The sequence below is a fragment of the Ammospiza caudacuta genome, chromosome 6, assembly GCF_027887145.1.
Source record: "Ammospiza caudacuta isolate bAmmCau1 chromosome 6, bAmmCau1.pri, whole genome shotgun sequence".
NCBI lineage: Eukaryota > Metazoa > Chordata > Aves > Passeriformes > Passerellidae > Ammospiza > Ammospiza caudacuta.
This window is the reverse complement of record NC_080598.1, coordinates 22690359-22705281: the sequence shown is the minus strand read 5'-3', so window position 1 is coordinate 22705281 and position 14923 is coordinate 22690359. Positions and strand designations below refer to the sequence as shown.

The 14923-nt window shown below is 38.4% G+C and overlaps 1 protein-coding gene across 2 annotated transcripts in view; it reads left to right on the top strand.

Annotated features, from left to right (window-relative positions):
- The window catches only part of PAMR1 (peptidase domain containing associated with muscle regeneration 1), a 55251-nt gene extending 40328 nt beyond the window's left edge, over nt 1-14923 (top strand). The window contains exons 7-12 of one of the 2 annotated variants that reach the window (XM_058807244.1): nt 4387-4557; nt 7185-7397; nt 8950-9016; nt 11099-11331; nt 12678-12973; nt 13934-14923. In XM_058807244.1, the coding sequence (XP_058663227.1) occupies nt 4387-4557; nt 7185-7397; nt 8950-9016; nt 11099-11331; nt 12678-12973; nt 13934-14470 (1517 nt within the window). In that variant the 3' untranslated portion in view covers nt 14471-14923. The remainder of the gene's footprint in view (nt 1-4386; nt 4558-7184; nt 7398-8949; nt 9017-11098; nt 11332-12677; nt 12974-13933) is intronic. The other variant, XM_058807245.1, reaches the window with a different exon arrangement.

Below are 14923 nucleotides of genomic sequence, written 5' to 3'. Positions count from 1 at the left end.
GGAACTTCCCAGAAACAACACTGTGTAGCAAAATAAGGAAAAAATTAAAACAAACAAAAATCTCTCTGCTCATGATGTGTTTGCTGGTGTTGCTCTGTTCCTTACATTTCTGTTCCATTTTTTAATCTGGAGTTTCTGTTTTCAAATGACAAGAATCATAAAGTTTCTACTTACATCCTACTATGCCTTTCCAACATTTGTCAAGGAGACTTTTAATTTTTTTTTTGGAGTTAAAATTATCCTGTTTCTAATTTTATCCTGCTTGAATATACTTCTTTGTCCTCCTTTAAACATTTTAATGTATCCTTTCTCTTTTTTACATTTTCAATCATGATAGTTTTTAACTTTTGCATGAGCAGGCTGGTCATTCTTAGCTCTTAATCACTTTCAGGATTATTTTTCCCCAACATTAGTTTTACCTTTCTAGATGTAAATTCACCTGGATCTTTGTAGATCTGATGACATCCTGGCAGGAAGAATGAGATCAGCCTGACCCTCATGGAGTCTCTGGGGTGCTCAGATATTTTTTGACAGAACTTGAATGTCTTTCATATTTGGCTGTCCATTACCACCTCTTAGTAGAATTCTGTAGACATCTAGTCCATTTTCTGGGTTCCTGGTGGGTTTGGTCCAAGAGGAAGGTGCAGAGGTTGAACACTTGACACATGTCCAATTTGTCCCAAGGGCAGGAAGCCAGAGTCAGAGGGCAGTAGGAATGTTTGGGTTTTTTCATGTGGAGCACAGCAGTCTAACTAGTGGCCTAGGAATGGTTCCAGCTCATGGAGTGCTCCTGGCCATCCCACCATGTCATTCCCAAGGAAATGCTGTCCAAACATCTCATAGCCCTGTCTGTGCTGCAGCAGTCAGGCTAGACCAGCACAGGTACAGCTGGGATGGGGGTGGCTGGAGGTGAGTGAGAGCTGTAAGGGGGACCCAGCCCTCTCTGCTGGATCATGCACAGAAGGAGGAGTGATATTCAAAATTCTCAGTCCATCCTGCCTAAGCAAGGGAATCTAAAATCATATCAAATACCTTAGAAAGCTTAGAACCTGAAAAGAAGTGGGTCAGATCATGTGGTTGGATTTTATGACTAATGTGTATCCAGAGGGCAGAGCTGGGTATGAATGACATTTACAAAATGTTCTTTTACTTTCTTCTTGACTTCTGAGAAATGTCTGTGGGAGAGGTGGATTTAGTTGTACACCAGGAGAGAATATAGAAAGACTTCAATAAAATATCCCAAACAAAGAAGGTTGTCTGAAAATTCAATGAAATACACTGCCCATTCTGAAAGATGTAAGAACCAGTCAAATTCACTCTTGATGGGAAGCTATCCACAAAAAAATAAGATAGACTTGAATGAAACACATGGGGGCTAGGACTCCCTTCATAATAACTCTACAAAACTCCATTGCCTGAAGTGTTCACAAGTAAAGGGAAAAGAGCTCCCTGAAACACATTAGGTGAAAGGGATAAAAGGCAAGTCAAACTGAAGAAGAAAAAACCTATAGAGTTCAAACCAAAGCAGTAAAAGCAGGCACTAGAGTAGAGTAACTGTATGAGACTTTCAGAGTAGATAATATCACTGGAAACACAGAGCTCAGCTGTGGGACTGAGATGCAGGGAACATCTCAAGATTCAAAACCACATTTAATTTGTAGAGAGAAAGAATGAGATTAAAAATGATCCATAGGAAAAAATTGATGGAGCGGCTCTGTCTCCAGCGGCAAATTCATCCCTGTGTAACAAGAGAACAGACAACCAGTACTAGAGGCATGGGTAACAAAATGGACACATCTATTAATAATGCTAAGGTGTTTGCCACCAGAGAAACCTTACAGTGGCTCTGTGACACAAGTGGGTATGAGCTAATGCTTGTGACATCCCTGTGATGAAAGGGGTGCTCTCATTTGTCACATGCAGCAGATGAAGCAACCTACCTATGACCACATTTCTTTAGCTATGATTAGATCTCATGACCTTCTGCCTCCATGTCCTCTGCTCTAGTCCATAGTTCAGTATTAAATGAATCTGTGTATGAAATACTGAATTTACATCATAAATAAAACAGAATTGTTCCAGCTGGCTCCCAGGAGTGCAGAGAATCTAAAGAAAGTCTGGCAACAAACAAATCAAAAGGATGAGAAACTAAATCTCTTCAGCACTTAGGGAATGAACAAAGACAGATACTGGTAGTTAGAAAGCAAGTGTAGATTGGTGACATTTTTTCCAGGATGGACTAAGAACACAAAAGCACCAATATATTTATTCTGCAGAGCTGAACTGGACCATAAGCAAAACAGAAAACCTGTATTTATGACAAAAAGTAGAAGTCTGAGAGGTGCACAGATGGTTGGTCTAGTTTTCTCATTTGATAAGCTGAATGTGACTTTACATTGAAAGAAAGAAATGTAAATGTAGGGAAATGGATGGCTGCTCAGAGAAAGATATGGAGGGAGTGACTGGGAAAACAGAGATCATGAGTGGGAAGATGAGTATTCTGAGAACTTAAAACACCTAGAAATTCTATGTTCCTATTGTTTATGTTTCATTTATTTACATGCTTATGTGTACACATATCCACCTATATATGTATATATATGTATATGTATATATATGTGTCTATATTTCACATAACATCAAGGATTAGGAATTAATTTTTAAAATTTTTCTCATTATTCTTTTGCTAGTGATGACATTAATGAAGAATACTTGTAGCCAAGAGGAAATGCTGACCTCCCCTAACTGGACATGATTTGATTAGGAGCATAATAGTCCAGGCCTCACTCTAATGCTTAATTGTTAGACAGTTTTTCTTGCCAAGATCTTTGATCACTAGTGCATAAATGATTCTTCCAGCTCATTGTTTGATGCTTTCTTTATGTGAATCATTGGATGGTCCACAGTCCATATACATGGATTCATTTATGTGGGCTCTGTGTAAGGATTACAGAGCAAAGGACTTCAAAGTTTTCCTCTGAAAGTTTTAAGGATAAAAATTTGGCTGCAGGTTAGCAAGCAACTGGCTATGAGGCAAAACAGAAAAGTCAAATTCTAAAAGCATAAAGTAAGGATGATCTCTTTAGAACTGATCTATCTATTGTCAGCAGAGTACCACAGGTGGTAGGTAAAAAATCCATATGCATATCTATGTCTTGCACTGAATCTTCTCCCATGCAGTTTTTCACAATGAATGGCCCAGGCAAAGCCAAAAGTGATGGGTAACTGTGTAGATAATAAACCATGTGTTTCCTACATTACCTACAGAAATATACCTGTAATTTCTACATACAGGAAACTGGCCTTAAAAAGTGACTTGGAGAAGGTTAATAAGGCATGGACATTCTCTGCCTCTCATAAGGAAGAAAGTACAGCATCAAATAAAATTATCAGGTGGCAGGCTAGAAACAAAACTAAAGAAGCCAGTGCGCTTTTTGCCCTTTGTAGAACTCATTGCCACAGGATATTGTGGACACCAAGTATGTGGTTGAGTGTAGAAAATACTAAGACAAATAAATGTTAAAAAATTATCAGTAGGGTATGTTATACCAAAAATGCCATTGTAGTTCAGGGAGTCCTTGAGCTTCAGACTTTTGAATGCTTGACAGATTATGCCAGCAAAATATTCTAGATGCTTGTTCTGATTTTATAGTCCTTCCTTCAAATCTATTGTTTACCACAATTGGACAGGTTTTTGTGCTGGGTGGACCTTAGCATGGTTGGCTTGATGCTGTCAGAGAAATCTTGCTTTTGATGCTTAATTTAATATTTACTACTTGCAGTAATTATATAGAACATCATCTGTATTTTCCCAATATCCTATGGAAAGGGTAAAAATCCCAGTTTAGTAAATATCAAGGTTCCTTTTAAATGTAATTGTGTTAATGTTTGATTTACACAAATAATGATGCTTTATAATTTCTGAAATGTTATATGAAAATCTATATAAAATGTAAAGAGGTATTTGAAAGAAATTCAGTATTAGGCTTTTAAGGATCTAGATTTTTTTTCTTGACCATGAATAGTAGCTCATTCAAAACCCTTGTTAAGATGGAAAGTATTTCAAGTACTAATATTCCAAGCAAATGAGCCCTAATAATTCAAACATTTATGCACATTTATGATCATGTGACACTTCAGAGTAATCCTATTGAACTTTATGATGTAGACAGGTTTTGAAAAGTGGGATATAAGTTTGTATAGAGCTGATGTCTAAACAACTTTCTAAAGATCAGCATATACTGGTCTTTTAATTTTGACTCCTGTAATTGGTTTTTGTAATTGGTCCATTGTAATTGGTTTTTCTATGTTCTAAGTAAAGAATCATCCTAACACAGTCCTGTTTTTGTAATAAAGTGGATTTTTTTGAAATATCTGAACTGTCAGTGGTGATGTGTAGGACTCCAGGTGCTCCTGCTCATGGTATTGTGGAAGGAGATGACTTTAAATACGGGGCCCGGGTTTACTTCAAGTGCAACGCAGGTTACAGCTTAAAAGGCAGCCGTGTTGCCTACTGTCAGCTTGATGGGATTTGGTCAACACATCATCCTCAATGTGGTAAGGTCACTTTAATTTTAATTATTTTCAAATCTTTTGGCCAATGTATTCCCATGAAACTAGACTATCAATTTCTTGCTTGAAATTTGGTAGGTCTGTGACATAACATGACCTTTTGTCTTCCTGTCTTTAAGAAGCAGTAGGAATTCTTATTTTACTCTGCTGGAACCCCAGCCTGCAAGACTTTTTTATATAAAGGTCTGACTGAAACATCACTTTACTGAAAACTAATAACCTCAAAGTCTTCTTACACATAGAAAATGTCTAGGACCAAAGCCAAGTGAGGGACATAGAGCAACAATGAATAGTTACTTCCATTACTCTGTGTGTCTGACACTTTCTCTGCAGAAGCCTGCTGCACTCTGTGCAGGTGAATAGGAGCTTACTGTGTGAACACTAGACTCTTATTTCAATTCCTATCCTACATAGAAGTTTATGCAAAAGAAACTTCCATTGATTCTGACTGTGCAGGATGGCATGCCTACCATTCACATTGGTTCAGCTGTAAAATTCCTTCTCGACATCCAAAGAGACTTTAAATTTCCTTTAGTTGATTTGCATTGCATAATTTCATTTTTGTATTCCAGAATAATTTGTTTCAATTGATAAAGTGTTTTCTAAGTGTGTTATGTCAAACAATGTACATTTTGGGGGGAGTGCTGTAAAACAAATAAGTTCATTTGAAAGAGGAAGCAATAGGTATTCTTCTATCTAGAGAGGTCTCCAATTGCAGTAAGTGTTATGTCAAGGTCATGCCAAGTCCCTGCTGCATGATGGCCCTGGCTAAAGATCTATAGAAAGAGCTGTCTCTAGACTTGGCAGTCACTGAACTGCTAGGTCTCTCCTTCCCAGATATTTTCTCTTTGTTTTTAATAAATCAAAAAGGTCATAACCCTGAGCCTAAGGAAGGAGAAAATTACTGTCAAAGTACTGAAATAGGAGAAGGCCTTAAGTGACTTACATGGTCAAGCTTTTGGTACATTTGGAAACAGGCACTGTGGTGATCAGATGATGCCTCCAGGCCAGCCATCAGTGCAGAAAGCAACTTTCAAATAAAGCATTATTCTGTGGGGGATTCTCTGTAGTCTTTAGCTGCTATCAAGTTATCAGTCACTTATGGTTCGCAACTGAGAGAGCCTGTAGAGGTACACAGGAGGAAAATGGAGCCAAATAAAAAGGAGACAGGGCTCTGCTTTTCCCTTTCTCCTGATGGAGAGGAGGTTCAGAAATCCTTGTTTACTAAATATAACTTGTGGAAAAGTATTTAAATACATATGTAGCCTTCAGCATATACTAAAATCCTATGCTTGCAAAGAAAACACTGAAATATAGACTTGGCTTGAATGCTATACTCACTGTTAAAAGCACATGCTCTTCATTGGAGTGGCATTGTATGGCTGGCTGTGTGTTCACACGCTTTGCTGAGCTGGGCTTTATCTGGTGGCACAAGGTCTGACTTTGCGACAGGACAGGGCCATACTTTTGCACTGTAACTGTGCTGATTTCGCAGCAATTTAAATAAATGTCTGAGTGCTTTGTTATATGTTGGTGCTTTTGTGAGCTGAGGCTCAGCAGGCAGCCAACTCTGAAGCACTGATATGAAGAGGTAATTTTGGGTCAATTGATATGTCCCAGTCCTCTGGGCACTCTGTGAGCAGCACCAACACCAGCTGTCTGAACTAGATGTGCACTGGTTATCATGCACTGAGGCACCAGGCAGAGAAATTAAATAGGATTGCATGTTAGTGTTGTCCTGACAAGAAAACTGAGATGAAATCCAAAGGGAAAAAAAATGTACCTTGTCAGCTGCTAAATAGAAAGAGCAGAGGAGTTAAAAATAAAGGAAAAATCATCTTCTAGCATCACATAGTGAATACTCTCCTCCAGATTTAGGCCAAAAATCTAAGTTTATTGAGGCAAAAAACAGAAAAACCAAAAATACAAAAAAAATTTAAAATAAGTGGAAAATACTGGGAAGGAGGAACTAAAAGAGATTTTATAGGCAGAATATAGCATGAGTAAGCGTTTCATATTAAATTTTTATTGTCAGTAAATACATACATATGTTCTCTTTCAATTCATGTATTTCCCTGGATTATTGAGATATCTCTCTCAGTGCTAAGAAAACAAAATGCAACCAAACATAAAAGCAAAATTAAGTAGTCTATTTTTATATCCAAGTGCAGTGAAGTATTGAAAATACAGAAAATGGAAAAGAATGCCAAAGGCCTGTTTCCTGCAAATAATTTAAGTGCAGCCTTTTATGCTGTTGAAGAAGCCTTGTTAATATTAATGGGACATTAACATCATAGAAAGTCAAGGTTCTTTTTCAGAATTGTCAGCTACTTCTTAAGGTTTTAACAATTTGAGAATTTTTACCAATTTGAGACTCTTATGCTTTCAGTGAGACTGAAGTGTGTATTATAAACAGACATCCCTATATTATAATTTCTTTTTTAATATTTGACATTTTCAAAAACAGCAATCCCAGATGGGTCTTGAAAAGGCATCTTTAATAAAGTGTAGATTGTTTAGTAACATCTGAATGAAATGCCAAGCAATTTGATGGGTGAAAATAATGTAGTGAATCTGATAAAATGGTTACTATCTTTTTTCCCTATCATTAGTTCTAGAAGAAAAAAACTGCTCAGATCCTGGTGGTCCACTCAATGGCTACAGAAGAGTAGTAGAAGACACTGGGCTCTTGAATGGACGCTATGCAAAAATTGGCACAGTCATTGCTTTCTTTTGTAACAACTCGTATGTTCTCAGTGGCAATGAACAAAGGACCTGCCAAGAGGATGGAGAATGGTCAGGGAAGCAACCAATCTGCATAAAAGGTAGTTTATAAACTTTTTTACCACAATTCACACAGGCTGCTATGGTTTTACTGGATTGTGTTTTATATCATTTGCACTGAACAAATGATCATATTTGCTGAGAGTAAGCTCTCTGGCTGATACCTGATACCAAGTTTTGTAGTTTGCCAGCTCTGCTGGCTGCTATACTCAGACAGAGAAGTTGCCAATGATTCCAGAAGATTCCATCTTTAAACAGGGAAAAGAATGTTCTCTAAGACCCTTATTATCCTCATTCTAGGACTGAACCTGCGTAAGATCAAGATCAAAGAAGGTCAGGAGGGAATTGAAATAGAATGAAATAATTGTCTCATGAGACTGTTAACAAGCAGTTGCTGTCACAGGGAATAACTGTCCTTTCGCAATCCTTTTAAAACAATGGGGCCAGTCATAAATGCAAAAGCAGAGACTGTACAGTATGATTAAATTATATGTATTCACCAAAACAGTGCATCACACCTTTAAATCCTATGCTCTTCACCTGGAGCTATTCTACTAAGTGTGTATGAAACCCTGAGTGAGTGAGTGAATGAATGAATGAATGAATGAATGAATGAATGAATGAATGAATGAATGAATGAATTTGGGCTGGGGAACTGCTAAATTCATTTTATAAACACAATTTCTTGACATATGGATTTTTTAAAAACTGAAATGATTATTATATAAGGAAATATGTCTGTCTCCTGGGCAATTTGCTTTATTCTGTTGTTTTAGATGAAAATAACCTCCCCCTGAAGCATGCAGTCATCTGTGGAAAGCATCTTTATTGATGCTTACTGTGATACTGACGTAATGGTTAACACATATATCAATCACAAAGAACTAGATATTGTTAAATTACACAGAGAACAAGGCATACAGATAAAATCCATCCTGCAAGATTCCTTTTCTTCCATTCAGGGCAGCAGGAAGGAGACCCTGGCAGAGTTAATTGAACTTGAATATTTTATCCTAATCTTAAAGTAAGTAAACTGAATATGCCAAACTAGAACTTAGATCTCCTTTCTGTTATTTTACACATATTTAGGTAATTCTGAAGTGTTCCTTTGAATCAGAGCCTCCAATTCCTTCCATAAGTGCACAAACAGACTGCTAGAAGTGCATAATATCTTGCAGCCTTTCTCTGTATGCCAATTAGCTATGTGGGGCTACACAGATAGAAATGAAGCTTTTTTTATATATAATTCCATTACTGGAAAAGTTTTCTCTGATACAAAACCATCCTCCATAGTGGTGCAAGTGTGGCATTCAGACACACTGAATGATGGAAAAAACTTCCTCCATGCCTGAAAGTGCCAATGCAGACTAGTTCAGAAGCTTCCACTGTTGTAAGTGGGATAGATCTTGTGAACTGTGAAGAAGTATTTTTCCAAGGCTTTAGGTTTTAGGATCATTAATGCTCGTAACTTAACTGCCTCTTTTCTTAATCCAGTCCTCTATAGTTAGAGAGGAAAGGTTGGAAATGTGTATGAACCATAGCATTTGAGCTGTGAACGTGAAAAAGTACTGTGCAACATTATATCTTTTCTAGCCTGCAGAGAGCCAAAGATCTCTGACCTGGTGAGACAGAAAGTGCTTCCAATGCAGGTTCAGTCAAGGTGAGAATGCAATATGTCAACTACAGTTTAAAGAAAAAAATGTGATTGCTTTTCCCCTCCTCTCCTTTTCACTCCATGTGTTTAGCCTGCCTGAGCAGTGACTCCTACAAATCCACTGATAACTGAGCAATGAGAGCTGCTGGGAGGGGAGGTCTGATTAGGCACAGGCTGCCAGTTGCAACCTGGAGGCAGCCAGGAAGAAATGCACAGATAGAGACAGACAAACTACAGGATGATGCTGGAATTCTGCTTGTGAGCTTGAGAACAGTCTAAGAACAGTTCCTTGGGGCTAATGATGAAAAATATGAACATGTGCCATCTTAGGGCACAGGGAGAGCACAAGGAGAGAAGAGGGTATGGCAATGCAACCTGCTCCCAGTAAGTTTCACCATCCAAAGCAATACAGCACATTTTATATAGGCTGGGTTTGAGGGAGAGGGTGAAGTAGAGTAGGAGGGGAGGAAGGAATGAAAGATTAGATCCTTCCTGGGCTTACCCTTCCGATGATTTCTAGAAATAAATCCCACCAGAATTAGATATGTTGCAATGTTCAGGTTCATTTTCGTCCAAGTAGTAATTTCTCATTTCAGGGTTATTTTTGAAGTACATGACTAATTTAGTTTTCAATTCAGTGCAAGAACTGTCCTCATCTTTGGTCTTAAGAACAGTCATATGAGGTCAGAATGAAGGACCAGCTCAAGCTTTATCCTGTCTCTGGCAACAGCCAGAACGGCTAGAGAAGATCTGAGGAACAAGGCAAGCATGTACTTCCCAGTCACTCTGCCATTCTCCAGGTCTGTGATGTATGATTGTAGAGATGGCCCTGAGAAGCTGACATGAGGTTTTAGTAGCCATTAGGGGATTTTTCTTTCTTAAATTTCTCTGTTAACTTTTGGATACAGGACTTTGATGTTTCAGATATGAACACCAGCTGTATTGAGAGAACATACATGTCCTCCCATCCATAAGATGCCATGAGATGATGGCGTCTCATGTTTGTGGACTGTTTTTAATCCCTTGAAGTAGAATCTCCATTTAATAGGTCAATAGTGAGGTAAAGTCTAGATTATGCAATATTGCAAGTCATCTGTGAGTTTGGAATGGTACCCTGGCAGACTAAATAGGACCACAGCAGCTCTCATCCTTCTTCCAAAATACAAGAGACTTGCAATTGCTCTTGTTCTTTGTAACTTTACTTTCCTGTAATGTATTGCCTCACAGATTTGATATGATGGAGGTGTCTGTGTCTCTCTGTGATAAAAAATGAAGTAATCATGAGAAAAAAAAAGTCTTTTCTGGATGTAGGCAGTACCAGAAATCTCAAGGGAAACTAATTTCATGCTGAATCTTTCAGGCATAAAAAGGGGATTTTTTGTAGACATGAGCTTTTAAGCATTAAAGCAAGGGACATATTCTAAATGATAAAAATTTAAGTATAACTGTAGTCAAACTTATGGTCCATATCTATGCTGGTGCACATATTTATTTCTTAATTATGTGCCCTGTTTCAGCTAATCAGTACAATTTCTAAGTGGAAGCTTAGCAATTATGAAATTATGAAATCTCTGTGGTGAAGCAATTATCTCTGTTAATTGCCAAATCAAGCAACTTTAGCAACATCATTTAATCTGAATCAATTCCTAATACTGTCTATTAAAATATTCACTAGAGAAAAGATGTGTCTATCTCCCCTCTACTGAGAATTAATAATGACAATGCCAAATTCAGGTATAATTTCTTAATTTAAAAAATGGTGTCTCAGTCCTTTTATGAATGGAAAAAACTTCCACATTCAGAGGCAATTGATTTGAATTTGGAAACTGTAAAATGGAAAAAACAGACACAAATACGATGTGTATAAACATATGTGTAATTATATATATGTGCAGATATATGTAAATAAAATAGTGGGATGTAAATGGGAGTATTGCTAAACTATGCTGGAATTATGTTTTTTCCTTATTCTCTCATGAGCAAACTTTATGTGATTTTAAATGATACTTAACACAACTGGTGATAAAGTTATGGTAATGATTGCTTTTATAATATTATAATTATGGTGTTCTTTGTGCCTTGAAACAGAGAAACACCTTTGCATCAACTTTACTCTTCTGCATTCAGCAAGCAAAAGCTTCAAATCTATCCAACCAAGAAGCCAGCACTGCCATTTGGAGAACTGCCCCCAGGGTACCAGCACCTGCACACTCAGCTCCAGTATGAGTGCGTTTCTCCCTTCTACCGCCGCCTGGGCAGCAGCAGGAGGACTTGCCTCAAGACAGGAAAATGGAGTGGGAGAGCCCCTGTGTGTATTCCAAGTGAGTCTCCAAGGGAAAAAAAATGTTCATATCTCTTGGGTGAATGAGGGAACAGGATGTGCATTCATGTTAGATATTTAGGGAGTCACAGAAGTGTAGGCTGCTTATAATTCCAGCTGGGAGAAAGGAGCAATAAAGCTTGAAGGATATATGTGTCTTTTTATCCACTAGTAGAACTTGATGATAAAGTGATCAGCCTTTCAGCACTGTAATTTGCCATTAATTTCTCTACTCTTTTATTGAGTAAGAAGTATAGTGAGTCTTTCTCCTGATTTGAAATAGCTTTCTACTACTACTTCATGTTTTTCTGTATGATTTACTACAAATGGGATTTTTCTTTCATTTGTATACTTTGGCACACAGCTGACAAAACCATCAAAGTTTAAGCAATAGAAGGGAGAATCTGCAATTTTAAAGAGGCTCTTCCTTTAATAAACCCTGCTAAGGAAGAGTTCACATTGCAAACTGTAAATCTAGATAAAATCTAATCTAGAGGTAGTGCACAAAGTAAGTTAGGGTAAGAACATCACAAGATTTGGTAAACTCCACTACTGACATCAAGCAAACCGTGAAAAGTAGATCTTAACAACAAACAAATTTTTATTGTTCTTGTTTGTGGTTTTACTTTGAGATCATATCATGTATTTTGAAAAGTATCGCATTCACTATGGACATGCACACACTACATATCACAAAGAAAAAATGCAACAATGCAATGTAACTCTTTCAACTGAAATTAAACCTTTTATGATATAGGGGATTTTACCCCAGGTCCAAGCATGGATAAGGTATTCCTAGAACAAGGCAGAGCTTTTTCTTTTCCCCAGAATGGCTGTTGATTTAGATGCATTTGCTTCAACATTCTTGTCGCAAGGCAAGTCTGTTCTTATCGTCATGAATTGACCTGTGCAAAGAGTTGTGCCAAGAGAGGCCTCAAAAATACACTGTGACTGCCTAGGGTGAATTTTAGTGCACTGATGGCTTTATGGCATTTTATGATAAACAAGAATCAAGGGTGTTCTTTTCTATTCTTTCTGCAGTCATCTCATTATAGTGCAAGTCGATAAGGTTGTTGTGAAAATTCACCTGCTCAAGTGCTAAATCCACATTCCTACTTTGCCCAGGAATTCAGATAATAATGGAAAAGTTGAATATTGTTTTTAAAAAAAAAAGCTATATCAAATACTCCTATGAAGGTTAGAGACAGAGGATAATTAGACAACTGTCCTTCATATTCATCACTGCAGTTTAGTTTCTTTTGGCACATTCTAAGAATGAATTAAGAGTAATGCTTGGATTCTTTTGGGGAGAAAGTGTTACCTACTTTTTGCTTCATGTTTCCCCAGTCTGTGGAAAAGCAGAAAACATCACCCTTAAGAAGGCAGTGACCCCTATGAGGTGGCCATGGCAAGCAGCCATCTATCGCACAGCCAGCGGGGTGAAGGAGAACAGCCTTCGGAAAGGGGCCTGGATCCTGATCTGCAGCGGGGCCCTGGTGAACGAGCGCACCGTGGTGGTGGCAGCCCACTGCGTCACTGACCTGGGCAAGACCATCGTGCTCAAGACAGCAGAGCTCAAGGTGGTTCTGGGCAAATTCTACAGAGATGATGACAGGGATGAAAAGACCATCCAGAACCTGAGGGTGAGTAAGCCCGACAGGAGTTAAAAATGATGGGCACAGGTAGATGCTGATCACATCTGTCTTGTATAGGGACAAAACGTTGACCCTTTGGGCAATGCACTCTCTTACATGTTGTTCTTTGAAATGCATGTGTAGAGACTCAAGTGGAATGGTGTAAGGAGGGCCTATGCTGTAGTTCATTGAATTCCTCGAAACCGTCCAACTCATACATTCACCCCTAATTAAGAAAATAGCTCAGGTTCTGTGGGCCATAAGGTCTTGAGTGATATTGCCAGTAAAAAAGTTGAAGAGATGCCAGCTACTGTCAAAATTGATTAGCATAATTTATGAGGGAAACACTTGTGCTCTAAATCCTGGTTTGATGCCATGAGCACATTTCACTTCTCAGCCCCAAGGCCGTAGAGCTCTAAACTGAAAAGAAGTTTGTGTCTGACTCCAGCTCCAAAAATAGCAGCTTGGGCTCACCAGAGTGATTTGATTTTTTCAAGCAGAACTAGAAAAGCTGAAAACAAAATGAGAAATACAGCAAATTTGGGTATGTGTATCTCTTTTGGGGGGGAAATTTGAGGTGTGTGTCTGAGTTAATTAATGGAATTTATCCAAAATATCATAATTAACTTGATGCTTTCCCTCCTGACCCCTTTTTAGTTTCTTTCTCTAATCCCATCTTTTTCATTCTGTTCCTGTAAGAAAATATATTGGGTTTTTTTTTACAGTATTTTCTTATAGGAATCCTATCTGTTCTTGTAGGATTTCATTAAGGACACGAGCAGTAAAGGTTTGGCCCCAATATTATTAATGTATTGCATGTTTCTCATTTGAGTGGAAGAACACCACAGATGGGGGTAAAGGAGAAGTATGCAAGATAAACAAAAATGTATTTTGGTAGTATGGAAAGAGTGCTGCTGACCTGCCATTGCTGTTAACCCAACAATTCTTCCTACTGTGTTTCCTCTCCAGATTTCTGCCATCATAGTGCATCCCAATTATGACCCTATATTACTTGATTCTGATATAGCTGTCATTAAACTCTTGGACAAAGCCAGGATCAGCAGTCGTGTTCAACCCATTTGCTTGTCATCTTCTCATGACTTGACTTCATCCACAGAGGATTTAAAGATAATGGTTACTGGCTGGAAGGTATTGGCTGACATTAAAGATCTTGGATACAAGAATGACACAATCCGCATGGGAGTTGTTCAGATGGTGGATTCACTGTTATGTGAGCAACAGTATGAGGATAATGGGATACAAGTCAGCATCACTGACAGCATGTTCTGTGCCAAACAAGACCACACAGCTTTTTCTAATATTTGCCCTGCTGAAACTGGTGGGATTGCTGCCATAACTTTGCCAGGAAAAGCATCTCCTGAGCTAAGGTGGCACCTGATGGGATTAGTGAGCTGGGGTTACGATAAAACTTGCAGCCTAGAACTCTACAGTGGCTTCACTAAAGCTCTTCCCTTCAAGGACTGGATTGAGAAGAACATGAAATAAAAACCTGAGTCTGGAAATGGCATTTTATAACACAATATCTCTCTCAGTCTCTGCTACTTTAGGCTTCTCATCCTAGTGATGAGACACATCTGGGATAAGGTTAAGGCAGGCAGCCTGGTAATTTGTCCTAGGATCAGATATTTCATCAGGCTAATTTTACTTAACCCATGACAGAGGGTCTTAGTGCATGAGAAGTTTTGCCATATTTTGTCTGTCTCCCCTGGTGGGAGGACGATGCTCTGCTCCTGAGTCTGACATACAGAAACAGGACAGTAAATTCTGTCTGAAATTAATCTGTAGTGTGGAGCTCCCTGGAGAAATTGGTGGTGAGCTTCTCCCAAAGATCTGTGTGACTGAGTGGATTAAGAGTCTGGAAAGAGTAGCCTGAATTCACTATGACGGATGAGCTTGTTGTGGTATGTGCTGTCTGTATTGCCATAGTACAATGTAATC